Source organism: Poecilia formosa, unplaced genomic scaffold (assembly GCF_000485575.1).
Source record: "Poecilia formosa unplaced genomic scaffold, Poecilia_formosa-5.1.2 Scaffold114, whole genome shotgun sequence".
NCBI lineage: Eukaryota > Metazoa > Chordata > Actinopteri > Cyprinodontiformes > Poeciliidae > Poecilia > Poecilia formosa.
This window is the reverse complement of record NW_006800053.1, coordinates 1,573,966-1,587,252: the sequence shown is the minus strand read 5'-3', so window position 1 is coordinate 1,587,252 and position 13,287 is coordinate 1,573,966. Positions and strand designations below refer to the sequence as shown.

The following is a 13,287-nucleotide window of genomic DNA, read 5'->3' as shown; positions in this document are numbered from 1 at the left end:
TCATAGTGGGAAAAACCCTCAGAGAAATGCAGCTTTATAGATAGAAATGAGAATTTTTCCCAGTTTAATATGGAGTAAGTTAACCAACCAATCAAAACACACCAGCAGTATGTCAAAGACATTATTTTAAACAATAAACTCCAGCCAGCAGGATTTGTTTAAAGCTAAAGTGTTCTCTAGGTTAACAGTGATCGGGGTTGAAAATACTTCAACATTTCTTAAATATGATCTAATATCTTATCACATCTCCACAAAAGTAGCTGAGTTACAAATAACCCAGAGTGATGATACTTGGTTCACGTATTTTCTGAGGATATTGATGCAAACGGCGCCTCATAGAAAGTATTCAGACCTCAAGAACTTTTTCCAAGTCGTCACGTTACGACCAAAGATCAGTGATCGGCAAGAAAACTCCCATCAGTGCACCGCTACTGATCACCCACAGTTAAGGATATTAATTATACTTTCTACTGATCTGTCATCAAGCTGAAAAAATGGCTGTCCTAGTGAGTAGTGTCTCCAGATTTAGAGATTTTTTTTCTGATTTGCAGCTGCATTCCTTAACACAGTTGTCCCCGTTTGGATTCCCAGCCCCAAGCCACCCGTCTGTCCAGGTACTAATTCATAAAGGCCCCCTGTGCCACCAAACCCAAACCATGACAACTCCAACCATAATCTGATGTGAAACTATAGATTTTAGATCATATTTATGCAGAAACCCCTTTTCAACTGTGAAGCTGAGTCTTTTAACACACGTTGCCCAGTAAGCGCATAGTTGAGTAACAGAGCTACAAATAACTGAATCAATCTAACCAAGTATGTTTGGTTTAGTTTCTAGTTCAAATATCTTAATACACTTAAAATAAGAGAAGACTAAATTACAAGAACATTATCAGCAAGATACGGTTGGTTTTAAGCCAATAGTTTCTTAATATTGTTGAAAAGTTTTAGTTCCACTGGCAGATTATTTCACTAATAAGACAATTTTGTGAAATAATGTGCCAGTGGAACTAGACGTTTTTATCACCATTAAGAAATTATTAACTTAAAACAAACTTTTATATCTTGATAAAAAAAGTTACTTGTAAGTTAGTTTTGTTTTATTTCAAGTAAGATTTTGTCTTTTTGCAGTTCAGCTATTTGTAGCTCCGTTACCAGTGAATTTGCATATTTGTTTTAATATTTCCCCTCATTTAGTTTTTTCCGTTTTCCTTCGGCTCACTTCGGTAGCCACAGACCCCACAGTGGCCCCCACTGTGCCGCCCATGGTCCCCCCAACGAACAGGCCCACCAGGGCCCCGAACAGAGCCTCCACTCTCACGAGACTGGGCAGCCACCTCACCCAGCCCACCAGCTTCTCCCATAAGCCCCGCAGAAGCGACGGAGGGGCAGAGGAGGGCGAGACGCTCTTATCATCAGAGGGGAAAATATCATCCAGATTCAAATCGAAATCGCCGGTGCTCCTCTCCGCCTCTTCTCTGACCGCTTCCATTTCTTGCTCCGTCACTTCCTGTTGCGAGTCGGAAGCCGAAGAGTTGGCGCTCCGCTGCCGAATGATCTCCGTCTGCAGCTGCCTCACCCGGTCCTCGGCCTCCCGGTACAGAGGGCAGCTCAGGTGTTTGCCTCCGCTCTCCTTCACCGCCTGCTCCACCTTCTCCAGCAGCTCCTCCACGGCCCGGCCCTCCTCCGCCGCTCCGCCGCCGCCGCTCTCCAGCGTGTGGTAGCGGTCGCCGCACCTCTCCACCAGCTGCCGGAGGTCTTTGCGCCACGTGACGACGTACTGCTCCAGGGTCTCGTCCTCTCCCAGCTCCTCCGTGTGCGTGAAGAGAATTACAGTGTGTTGGCTGACGGCAGCGGGGCCAAACAGCTTCGCCAGGGCGTCCAGCGCCATCGACTCATCACGAGCGGGCCCGTTCACCGGGACGCAGAGCAGGAAGGCGTGGGGCCCGGGGCTGGATGAGGCGATGAGGGAGGAAATGTGGGTCCTGCGCTCGTCTGGGCTGCAGGCGGAAGCGTACCAGGCTGGACTGGAGACCACAACGACCTACAGGGAGGCAAAGAGAGAGAGAGAGTGGCGGCACGGTGGTTCTGGAGCTGCACACCTTGCAGTTGTATGGGAGCCATAGTTATGTCCTGGCAATAAGCTAAATTTCCAGGACATTAAAATATCCCAGTAAAATATGCAGTGTTTTATTGGGATTTTAGGAAACAAATGGAGAACACACTACAAAAACAATATTTTACCAAGAATCTTCAGTCTGGTTTCTACTGCAAATATTTTTTAGGCAAAAAATAATGTAAAAGTAACTTTTCAGCAAGATACAGGAACTTGTTTTAGGTCAATAGTTCTTGAATATAGATTTAAAAAAAGGTTACACTACAGAGGTCTACAAAAAGTAGACCATATTGCACTAAAAGTGAAAGAGCTGGTTATGCCAAAAATATCGATACCAAGTCTGTATCAGTATCGGATCAATACTAGCTTAATAAGATCAATACTTTAGCTTCATTCCCTAATGAAATTTTGCTATTTTTGTAAGAGTTTCTCGACTCCTATAAATAAAATTTTGCTTTGTTTTGGCCTCAAATTTTATATATATTTTTTTGCACTTTATTTAGAAAATGCTCACAAATTTGCTTCTTTTTTCTCTATTAACTCTGTTTATAATGCAAATATGTTATTAAGGTATTTTCTAGACACCTATCAACCTTATCTAAATTATGTTGTAGGTTTATACAAAATTATTCAAGTAAAAACCAACAAAAACCAGGTCAAATATTTGATGATAGATCATAAATAATAAGTATTGGCGAAAACAGCTCTGTATTTGCTTGGTATCGGTATGCGCGATACTGGCCCTTTATCTACTTGGTGTCGGATTGATTCCCAAATATGGAGTACTGCACACCTCCACTAAAACTATTTACATATAAGTCTTTAAAATATGAAATGCTCTTTTGCTTTCAGTGATGATCAGATTTGTCTCCATTCAGTCCTACCTGCCTGCCAGCAGCCTCTCCTCTGTGTTTGGTACATTCCTGAGCTTCGGCGTCCCGCTGGCTCTCCTCCAGGCCCAGGATGGAGCAGACTGCGGTTCTGTTCCCCGGCTTGATCGGGCCCAGAACCACCAGCCTGAGCTCTGCAAAGAAACGGCCAACACCCAGGCTTTATTATAATGCTGTTTATGTCTCCAACTGAGCATGAACTCTTATCAAGTTTCTCTTGACTCACTAACCGAATTCCCACATGCAGGCGGACAATAACGCAAGACAATCTGTTGTTTATCTTTGCGCTCGGTGTGTTTCTATAGTGTGTGTGTGTGTGTGTGTGTGTGTGTGTGTCTGTGTGTGTGTGTGTGTGTGTGTGTGTGCGTGCGCGGGTGTCAACAACTCGTCTGCTCAGAATCACGCTGAATTTTCCAAGAAGTGGCTGCGCCCTTTGCAAACTGCCATCTTGCCTCTTCAAGTATCGCAAAAATACCGAAAACGCGCAGCGGAGCCACAGCAAGCCCCCCCTCCCCCCACTCTTCCGTTTATTATCATTCATATATCTCACTGCTGCAGCACCGTCTGAAACAGCAGGGCGCTCTGCCTTACCGGACTGTGTTCCGGATGCTGCCATCTCTGCTCCTCCTCGCCGCTGTGTCAGCGTTAGATCGCACTTCCTAATTCCTGCCGGCTGACTCAGGCTGGACTCCAGAGGTGAACAGCAGCTCCATCCAGAGGAGACGCCAGAGCTCTGCTCCAATAAACCTGAATATGACTGCAAAATTTGGTTATTTTAGCGATCCAGTTCAAAATGTGAAACTATATGTGTATTATATCCAGGCATTGAAAAAGCTAGCAGAATTTGATCTGGGTGGGTCCCCTTTTTTTCTGCAACACCAACAACACTAACAGGGTTTTAGCTAACAGGATTCAGGATTTAATTGGCGATTAATTATCTGTGATAGATTGGCGGGGAAAAATATCACTTAAACATAAGAAATGTATGACGGTCTAGTGGAGCCATAAAACATCAGGGCAACATGTAAAATTCTGCCAAAAAAAACCTCAAAATTTGAAATTAATTTCAGAAATGTTCAAGAAAAAAAGGACATTTCTGAGCTAGAAGTTGTTTTTTTTTTAAGAAAAAACTGCTTGAAAAAAAACCCCTGAGATTAATCTCAGAAAATTCCTAGAAAAGACTTGTAAATTGGTGAGATTCAAAACGACAGAATTTGTGACATTTAGAAACTTTTGAGTTTCGAAAGTCCAACATTTTTGACTTCTGAAATGTTTACTAGGAGATCTCAGATTAATCTCAAAATTTTAGTTTTCTTCTCACAAATTTTGGACTTTTCAAACTCAGAAATATTCTTGTTTTTTATAGAACATTTCTGGGATTAGTGTTAATAAAAGGTAAGTTATTTTTTCCTCTTTTGACAATGACCCTAATATGTCATCATAGAAATACGAGACCATAAGAACAAAAATGTTTTTTATTTTAATGCCTGTAATAATTTAGAAATTAAAGTCAAAACATATTTTGAGTAAGCTATATATTTAAATGGCATATATTGGACATCAGTCGCAGAACTGAGATACAGAATTGAAATCGTACCATGATACTGTGATTTTGAGAAACATCGTGTCATCTAAACAAATGAATACATCGCTTTATAGAAAAATATTTTTCTGAATGTATGGTGTATGAACTTATTTTTAAATAGTCAAATTTGTATTAAAAGCTACATTTTTCATTAGTCTTTATTTAATATAAATAATTTTCTATGAAATCAAAGTTTGGGTTTTTGTCAGCTGTAGGCCATAATCCTCAAACTGAACAGCAATAAACAATATGCATTACTCTGTACAATAAATATGAATATTCTGAGAAATATTTTTTTTTATGTTTTGCATATTTTGATCTCTGGAAAGTATTTTAAAAGCAAGCGACTCAAAAACACACCCACCTCTCTGAAACAGTTTAATGTTGCCTTGTTGCTCAGTTTTGAACTGAAAACACTAGAAGAGCTCTTCATTTGGATAAAGTTGCACCAAGAGTTGCGTTTTTGTCCAACATTTCCTCAATGTCTAAACAGTGAAAACCTAAAAGCTGCACACACTTTTAAAATGACTTCAGTATAAAACAAGTACTTTAAACACGGTCAATATTCGCACATGGGAAATATTTCCTAGAGTGATGAGCGAATAAAACACATTGAATTTTTACATGAATAAGTAAGAAAAAAAACCCACAATCATACAATTGGAATCCTATTATAATGAGAAAACACTCCCTTTCACTCAAGCACTCACAAAACAAACAGCAAAACATGTACAATAAAAAGGTCTCATTTAAAAACAGCAATTACAAAATTAGGAGACATTATCTAAAAAAATACACTTTAAAAACACGTCGAAACTAGAAATATCTAGATTTCCCGATGCCAAGCAGTGGCTTAAGTTAAACTTTGAGGGTTTCTAAAAGGATCGGAGTTTGGTTGCTCCAGTTCCGGATCCTCACAGTCCAGGCATGATGTAGGCGATGTTGTCCAAGGTGTTTGACTGACGGGGGGGGGAAGAAAAGAAGAAAAGATTTTAGGAAGCAGAACATTTATGGGAACGCAGAGACAGTAGTTCAGGATTGTGGAGAAGAAGCAAAATTATGATTTCATTTTCAAACCTTTTACTAATAATAATAAAAAAAAAAAAGGAAAAGTGTTCCATGACTCTCCATGACCTTCGATATAATTTTCCATGACCCAAGTATGACAGGTTCAGAAAGAAAAGTGTATGACTGAAAAACTGAACCCCACCAAGTTGAACTATAACCAACATGTAAAAGTGTAGGGAGATAGGGAGGAAACATAAATGACAGGTATGAATTGAAAAATGTCAATATATTGACTGAGGAATCATCTGATGATAATGTCAATACATAAAAACACATTAGCAGTAATGCAAACACAAGAAAGTACAGAACCGACAGGTGTGGCACATATATAAATTAACATTGTTTTGTGTTTTATGTGTTATTTACTCGTTCTGTTTTGAGGCTTAAATCAGAAAAATTTGATAATTTTGGTTAGAAAAAATAAGGAGTAAATTATTCATCACCAGTCACAGTTTGACATAGTTGCCAATAGGGGGCGGTATCGCTTGCTAGGAGATAACCCTTGCTAAGTCGGATGTTTGCAACCATTGTGTACCGATGCTTCTAATCGAGTTATTTTGTGTTGCAGAATCTTGTTTCACACCAAGCAACCTCTGCATCTCCATTTCAACCTGCTGCTGACACTCCATGACGCTTGAAGCCAAGAGGCCTTTTCTGTCTAAGAGCATCCTGTTTTATTTTTTAAAGGTTTGCAACACTCAGCGTAACAGCTGCAGCGTAACACAGGCACACACAGCGCAACACCACTAGTCTTCAACCAGAGGTTTATTCAACGATTAAATAAATGTATATCTTTAATAAAACAGAATAATAGCTACTGCAGTGTATGCAGAACATTACAAAAAACAAAGAACAGTTCTCAGTGAGACTCCAGTCCCATCATTCATAGTAAAGAGCCATTGAGAAGAATCGGCTCGTTTGTAAACGTCACATCACTAAAATCATCAAATTATTAATCTCAGTACGTGATCTGGAAAAAAAAGTCATTATTTTAAAAAAGAAATCCTTACCAGGACGTTTCGAGGGCATCCGTTTAGCTGCGGTATCTGCGCTGTGAGGCACGTCAACGGGCCGAGCGCACACAAGATGGAGTCCAGCAGAACGGACAAACTCCCAGACACTGCCACCATCCCCTACAAACAACACACCGTCACTCACAGGCTTTATTGATTTACAATCACACGTTTAGATTTTTCTTCAATGTTAAATAACTTGTGACGCAGTTACAAGTTATTTAACATTGTAACTGCGTTACAATGTTAAATTGTAACGCAATTTAACATTGTAAATTGCGTTACAATTTACAATGTAACGCAGAAGCTCACTTCTGTTTCTTGCAGCCGGTGGCCGATGAGCGACAGGGACTCCCCCAGCAGCTGCAGGTGAGCCGCCGCGTCAATGGGGTCGACGTCTGGCACCCGGGCCGGGGACAGCGACATGGTGCCGGGCGTTCTGGTTGGCGACACCAGCCCCGCCGCTGTTCCTACGACTGATGGCGAAAACCGCAATTTAAACACGAAAACAACTAGATCACACAGCGAGGAGGAAAAAAAGGAAATGCATTTCCTGCATAAATGTAGCAGGAATGCTACAGGCTGGATGTCTTCTGAAAATGCTAAAGAGCTGAAAATAAGAATAAATACTAGAAAAGCAAACATCTGCTTGAGAAACAGCACAAGTAGGTTGGCTTTACAGGTTTAAATATCAACAAAGTAATGCAGACTTTTTAATCAAACTGACTAAAAAGTGTGTCCACAAGATGTTTGAACGCTCAAAGAGGAAACTTCTTGTTTTCATCATTCTTGTTCTAAAGCATCAAACATGACTGTTCCAGGTCTCTCGACCCATTTCAACTTTTTCCTCATTGTTCCACTGACCAAAGTAATGTAACGTCTTACAGTCAGGTGTCTTATGTTGGAAACACCAAGTCAGCGTTTCCAACTGAAACAAAAACAGAAAAAAAAAACTTAAGAACAAATAGGTAAATATTCCAAAATTAGAAAAGTTGAAAAAAGCAGAAATGAAAGCTGGATGAAAGAGTCTTTTACAGGATTTCTGCAGGTTTCACCAACACAAGTTAAGACTTTATAAGACCATTAAGAATGAAATTTAAGCCAGAAAAGTATAAATGATAACTATATCATTATATAGCAGTCAACATCGAAGACGAACGCTGTCCAGTCAGCTGATGATAAATTAACACTTTACCCATGACGGACGGACTAAAGCTAGCTAGCTAGTAAGGGTATATTAGCAGCTAGTTAGCAGTAGCCACAACTACCTCGAGTGACAGAAAGGAATGATCATCTTTACGCATGATCATCACAGACAGAAAAATCCCATGAGAAAAAAATAACATGAGATTAAATAGTTAAGCTACGACTAAATTTAAGACCTGTAATTACATACGTAAGGCCAACTTGAATGAATTTAAGACATTTTAAGGCCTTAACTTTGATGAGTGAATTTAAGAGTTTTTAAGGATGTGCCGACACTTTGTTTTACTATTTGAATAGTTAAAACAGCCCCAAAAATGGCAGAAGCTACAGAATATTTAGTAGCACCCCTGTTAGCTACGAGGCAAAGCTCCCAGGTACCTTTGGTTTTGCCGTCGCTGGAGGACTTCTGCTTCACAGTGGTGGCCTCGGCTTTGTTCTGTTTGTGTTGCAGATACTGGGCCTTCTGCCTCCACACCTGAGATTAAAGCAGAATCCGTAAACAGTTCATCACAATTCAAAACTTTCCCACATTCAGAGATTTCACTCCTCCCTATCCCGTTTTAAAAAACAGACATTATTCATTTATGGCATCTAAATGAGACTTGGAAATTAAATCCAACCCCAGATTGAATATTTAAACCGAATAGGAAATTAATATTTATCCAGACCTGAAAAATACTTCAGTTTACCTCATAATGTGTTCAAAAACTCACTAGTTTGTCTTTCTCGGGCATGGCCTTCCACACTTCTGCCAGCTTCTTGCTTAGCTCTCCAAAATCTGCAGATTACACACAGCGTTGCTACGAGAGTTTTCAGGTCAACATGAGGAAATAATGTCCATTTACCCACCTAAACCTGGATGCTCTGCATTTATGTTTACCCTGTACTCTTTACAAAACACCTGATACGCTGTCGTTGTCTTCTTCTTGGTCTACAAGAACAAAAGCACCCAATAAGAGGACAGGAAGTAGAAAAGCACCAAATAAGAGGACAGGAAGTAGAAAAAAACCTAAGAAACAAAAACTGAAATGAAACCTTTTCTTTATCCTTCTCGTGTTTGTCTCTGTCTTTATCCTCTTTCTTCTTCTTCTTCTCCGTCGTTCCATCATGGCCTTGGTGGTGGGGAGTGATGGGTTTGCTCATGGCGTACATCGGCCCGACGGCACTATGGCTGACAGTGGGATGGGAGTGACTGTGGCTTCTCGACGATTCTGGGGAAAATAGCACAAAGAGGAAGACATTACAGGGTTTTAGACGGAGCACACCTCACACTCTGTTTTTGCTTCTGGTCAGCCGTGAAGCATGAATGGTTATCATGCGTTTCCATAGCAAACGGTAACCAAGGCGGCTGCAGTCAGATAGGAAAGCGTTGTGGTTTGCTGCTCTACTGCATTCATTTACATCAGAACTGAGAAGATATCCCAGGACAGGAAGTGCCTTCACAGCACTGAGTGTTTGCTCACCTGTCAGTGTTTTCCTTTTAGCTGTCATTCCTTATCATAGCAGGTTAATATTTAACCCAGGAATGCTGTACATGACGTCAAATGGCTGTTTTTATTGGTGGAATGGAGGCATTCCAGCATGAGAAAAGTGAGATAGAATCACAAAGACAGAGACGGAGTGAACAGTGAACTCACCTCCAAAACTTTTGCTGTGCTTCTTGTCCTTTCCACTTTTGTCCTTGTCTCTGTCCTTCTCCTTGTCCTTCTTCTTCTTGCTTTTCTTGCTCTTCTTCTTCTTTTTGGACATGTGTGTATATGAATCGTCTATGATCAGCTCCCCAGCCTCCAGTTCTCCACCGGATGACGAGCTATCGTCTCCCACGCCTCCTCCATAATGACCTGATGAGGAGAGGAATCAGCATTTAGAAGAAAACTAACATTAAACATGGCAGTGTCTGCAAACCGCAGAATAGAAGGAGCAGATCTAATTTAATATCATATCTGGAACAGGGACGCACCGATCTGCTGTTTTCACTACCGATACCTGAGGATATCTGAGGTTTGGTATCAGCCAATTTGTATATAGTACAGAACGTTTACATACTTAAACCGATTCTATAAAGTTCTGACCTCCAATACGAGCAGCAAAGACGTTCGGCTTAAACACATTTTAAAATCGATTCTGGAGCATTTTGAATTAAATCAGAATTTCCAAGATTCTTTATAAAATCTATTTTATTGCACCTCCACTGGATGGAGCTACCCCTGGACCAGGCTCATTGGGGAATTTGTTCCCAACATGTGAACCGATGCAGGTGTTACTCTGGGATTGGTGCGTCTCGAATCTGGAAACATTTAAGTTTTGGGGGTTTTTTTTACCTTCCACCTCCACCTCCTTCCCCACCACGGGCAGCGGCTCTCTGCTCTGTGCCGCCTTCTTCTTGGGCGACTTGGTCGGCTGCATCCTGTCTCTGTCCTTCTCCTTCTTCACGCTGACCTTGGACAGGTGCGGCGTCACTGGGAAGCTCTCGGGCTCCTCCTTCTCTGGCGACATGATGAGCTTCATCTTCAGCCCATCAGCCTCGCGTAGCGTCAGCGGCTCCTCTTTGGGAGCGCCGCCATGAAACAGGGACGACTTGGACGAGGAGGAGGAAGAGGAGTGCTTCTTGAAGGACGACGACGACGACAGAGACATGGGGCGGGAGTGCGACGAGGAGTGGCTCCCTTTGCTTCCGCCGCCGCTGCCCTCACGTTTGCGGTCCTTGGAGGAATGCGAGGAGAACGTTGGGTAGGAGGGCTTCTTGTGCAGGTGGGGGCTGGGGTCGGAGCCCGTCGCCATGGGGGAGCTGATGGCCTGCAGGAGGCCCATCGCCGTGTCCGCCGGGTGAGACGAGGATGGGGAGGACAGAGGCGGAGAGCGCTCTACTGACTTATGCTTCTTCTTATGAGGAGGCGGGCCTAAACCGTCATGATCTGACGGAGAAATGACAGTTATTCAAGATATTTGCCAAAGTGAAACATTATTGTGCATTTTCCAGCCACATAGTGTCATTTTCCAGCACAATCAATTAACTATGGTAACTTCAGTTGTTAAAAAAAAATCCTACTTCTTATCAAATATGACCTAAAAGAAATTTGACTTTGTAATTTAAAACGCCTTGAAATTGGGCCTCTGTCTCTTTAAGAAGCTCCTGCTCTTTCTGAAACTCCGCCTTCAGGAAATCATCACAGCATGGCTCCTCTATTAACCTTTTAACAACGTTTTTACCAGCCCTGGACCAAGAAGTGGCTCCTATAAGATTGGAAAGGGCAGGAGGAACTTCGTCCTAGAAGGCGGAGCAAGATCCACCCAGGTGTTTTGCACAGTTGAATGGTTGCCATGGAAAATGAAAGGATTTCTCAATCAAGGTAACCCCCCTAATGTGTGTTTTTGTGGGGGAATAACATCATGACACGATGTAAAGCTCAAAAAAGTTGGATTTACACAATACTGCCCCTTTAAGTCACATTATCACACTACACTGTGAATTTCATATATAGATATATCGACACAAAATAGTGTATAATTGTGGCGATTGATAGAAATCATACAGCTTTCTTCTCATTTTTTTAACCAATAAAAATTTAAAAAGTGCTGCACCCTTCTGAAGTTACTACGGTGGTGGCAGAAGCATGCTGTGGGGACGCTTTTGGACGCTGTCAGAAGAAAAACTAAACATGCCGTATTTTCCAGGCTGTAAGTCGCAATTTTTTTCCACAGTTTGGCTGACCTTGTGACTTATATGATTTTTTTCTCTTCATGAGTCATTTTTTAACTGATGTGACTTACAGTCCAGAAAATACTGTAATTTTAATTAAAATTAAGATAGCATAGTAGAAATTATCAAGCACCCTAAACACACAGCCAAAGCTACAATGAGAGGATTTAGATGGTAATGATCATATCTTGGATCATTACCACCCATTCCTGGGCCATTCCACTTTGACTGGAATGGCCCAGTCAAAGTCCTAAATCCCTAAATCCAATTAAAATCTACACCAAGACATAAAAAGTGAGGTTCAAAGAGGCCTTCAATTCATTTTGCATGAACTTGTATCATTTTGCGAACCAGAATGCAAAAAACAAATTAAATCCTTATTCATCAAAGTTTTAACCTCTCACCTCGGTAATAGTGGTCGTCACTGTGCTTCTTCTTCTTCTTGTGCAGGTCTCCTCCCAACATGAAAAGCTCTGAGTCCTAATTTGAACAGATGCAACACATTTTACACTACTGTAATCAGCATTAGCATAAACTTACAGTGTGTGAAGACAAATCCCTTACCTTTGGTCGTTTCTTGGAAGACTTTCGTACTTCTGCAGCGATCTCTTCTTCCTCTCGTAACAGATCCTTGTAGGATCTCCTCTTCTCCCTCTGACTACGCCCAGCAACGAGGCCCCCGTCTGCCCCCATCTCTAAAATATGACATTTGTCCAAAAATGCTTTAGAAAAGGCAGAATTGCCTTGTATTAATTTTCCCATCATTGCTTAAGACATTCTCCTACAGCATGATGCTGCTGCCATCACATCTGAAATAGTAATATAACCAATAATTTCTTTACCCTTTAACTCCTCATATGCCATGGCTTCCTCTTGGTCAGCTCTTTTTCTTGTTTTGGGATATAGGCAGCCCTGAAATTAGCATAAGGACCTGTCAAATAAAAAAGATGGAACCTAAAGTCAACTTAAAGAGTGAAACCAGTTCAGAGTGGAAAAGGTTCTGTCATTACCTTGCGTGAATTCTAGACAGACTCCAACCAGGAAGATCAAGGAACAAACTCAAAGTGCGACTAACTCAGGAAAAATATTAGCATTGGGATTGTAAATGAAAAGTCCGTCATTCATTAAGCCGGTAACAAACTGTAAGCTAAACTAATTCCCGCCTCCTTTCGTTAAGATACACAAACACACCCCCTTCCTTTTCACTTAGACTCTCCACAGCCAGCACATTCCAGTCTTGCGTCTCTCTACGCCAGTTTGCAGCCAACTGACCGGTGACGGCGACTCAGGAAACACTGAGGCTTTGCCTAAAAGCTAGGCCGCGCTCGCTGGAAAGTGAACTACAAAACGCGCTGGACATGCATTCACCCCTTTTATACCTTTATCATCTATTGCTCAGTAACATATGTATATCACAAGCACTGAAACGTGAAAAAACCCGCGTTTGTTCAGTTTTACTACCTCAACAGAGACCTCCAATTTACGCGGGTCCATTCGCCATCTTTATTGTCGGCAAAACAATTCAACTGAAAGAGGCGTGGCTTTTGCTGACGCAGCCAATAAGCGTGGGAGAAATGTAAAACTTTTACATTTACATCCGCTAATGTTCCGTTGCTACTTTTTGACAGTAATGAATGACACCTAGTGTTTCGTTTATTACCCAGGTAACAAAATATTCTCATATGAATATTAGTTTGAATAAAGCTGTC

General features: G+C 41.4%; 2 protein-coding genes across 5 annotated transcripts; both read right to left on the bottom strand.

Annotated features, from left to right (window-relative positions):
• Positions 1-1,085: 1,085 nt before the first annotated feature.
• LOC103143691 (GTPase IMAP family member 1) lies at positions 1,086-3,907 on the bottom strand. Of its 2 annotated transcripts, none has more exons than XM_007560328.2 (3): positions 3,598-3,907; positions 3,001-3,140; positions 1,086-2,044 (listed from the first exon to the last, which is right to left on the bottom strand). In XM_007560328.2, the coding sequence occupies exons 1-3, from the start codon at positions 3,620-3,622 to the stop codon at positions 1,190-1,192; spliced, it is 1,020 nt and encodes a 339-aa protein (XP_007560390.1). In that variant the 5' UTR covers positions 3,623-3,907; the 3' UTR covers positions 1,086-1,189. The 2 variants fall into 2 exon arrangements, with proteins under 2 accessions (XP_007560390.1, XP_016530923.1); XM_016675437.1 differs by lacking the exon at positions 3,598-3,907 and adding an exon at positions 3,237-3,547.
• Positions 3,908-4,954: 1,047 nt separating this feature from the next.
• hmgxb4a (HMG box domain containing 4a) lies at positions 4,955-13,186 on the bottom strand. Of its 3 annotated transcripts, none has more exons than XM_007560325.2 (13): positions 13,040-13,186; positions 12,421-12,490; positions 12,143-12,273; positions 11,983-12,058; positions 10,200-10,793; positions 9,516-9,719; positions 8,914-9,089; positions 8,728-8,809; positions 8,592-8,656; positions 8,257-8,353; positions 6,985-7,148; positions 6,670-6,792; positions 4,955-5,550 (listed from the first exon to the last, which is right to left on the bottom strand). In XM_007560325.2, the coding sequence occupies exons 1-13, from the start codon at positions 13,070-13,072 to the stop codon at positions 5,506-5,508; spliced, it is 1,860 nt and encodes a 619-aa protein (XP_007560387.1). In that variant the 5' UTR covers positions 13,073-13,186; the 3' UTR covers positions 4,955-5,505. The 3 variants fall into 3 exon arrangements, with proteins under 3 accessions (XP_007560387.1, XP_007560389.1, XP_007560388.1); XM_007560327.2 differs by having other exon boundaries at positions 12,589-13,141; XM_007560326.2 differs by having other exon boundaries at positions 12,421-12,509; positions 12,589-13,139.
• Between the last annotated feature and the right edge of the window lie 101 nt (positions 13,187-13,287).

What these genes read in the sequence shown, in the direction of transcription:
- LOC103143691 (XM_007560328.2), bottom strand. Translation starts at nt 3,622, where the DNA reads ATGGCAGCATCCGGAACACAGTCCG. An exon ending in AGCATCCGGAACACAGTCCG is followed by an intron (nt 3,141 to 3,597) that starts GTAAGGCAGAGC and finishes GTTTCTTTGCAG; the next exon opens with AGCTCAGGCTGGTGGTTCTG. An exon ending in GAGAGGCTGCTGGCAGGCAG is followed by an intron (nt 2,045 to 3,000) that starts GTAGGACTGAAT and finishes GCCTCCCTGTAG; the next exon opens with GTCGTTGTGGTCTCCAGTCC.
- hmgxb4a (XM_007560325.2), bottom strand. Translation starts at nt 13,072, where the DNA reads ATGGACCCGCGTAAATTGGAGGTCTCTGTTGAG. An exon ending in AATTGGAGGTCTCTGTTGAG is followed by an intron (nt 12,491 to 13,039) that starts GTAGTAAAACTG and finishes TGCTAATTTCAG; the next exon opens with GGCTGCCTATATCCCAAAAC. An exon ending in TGACGACCACTATTACCGAG is followed by an intron (nt 10,794 to 11,982) that starts GTGAGAGGTTAA and finishes TTTCTCCGTCAG; the next exon opens with ATCATGACGGTTTAGGCCCG.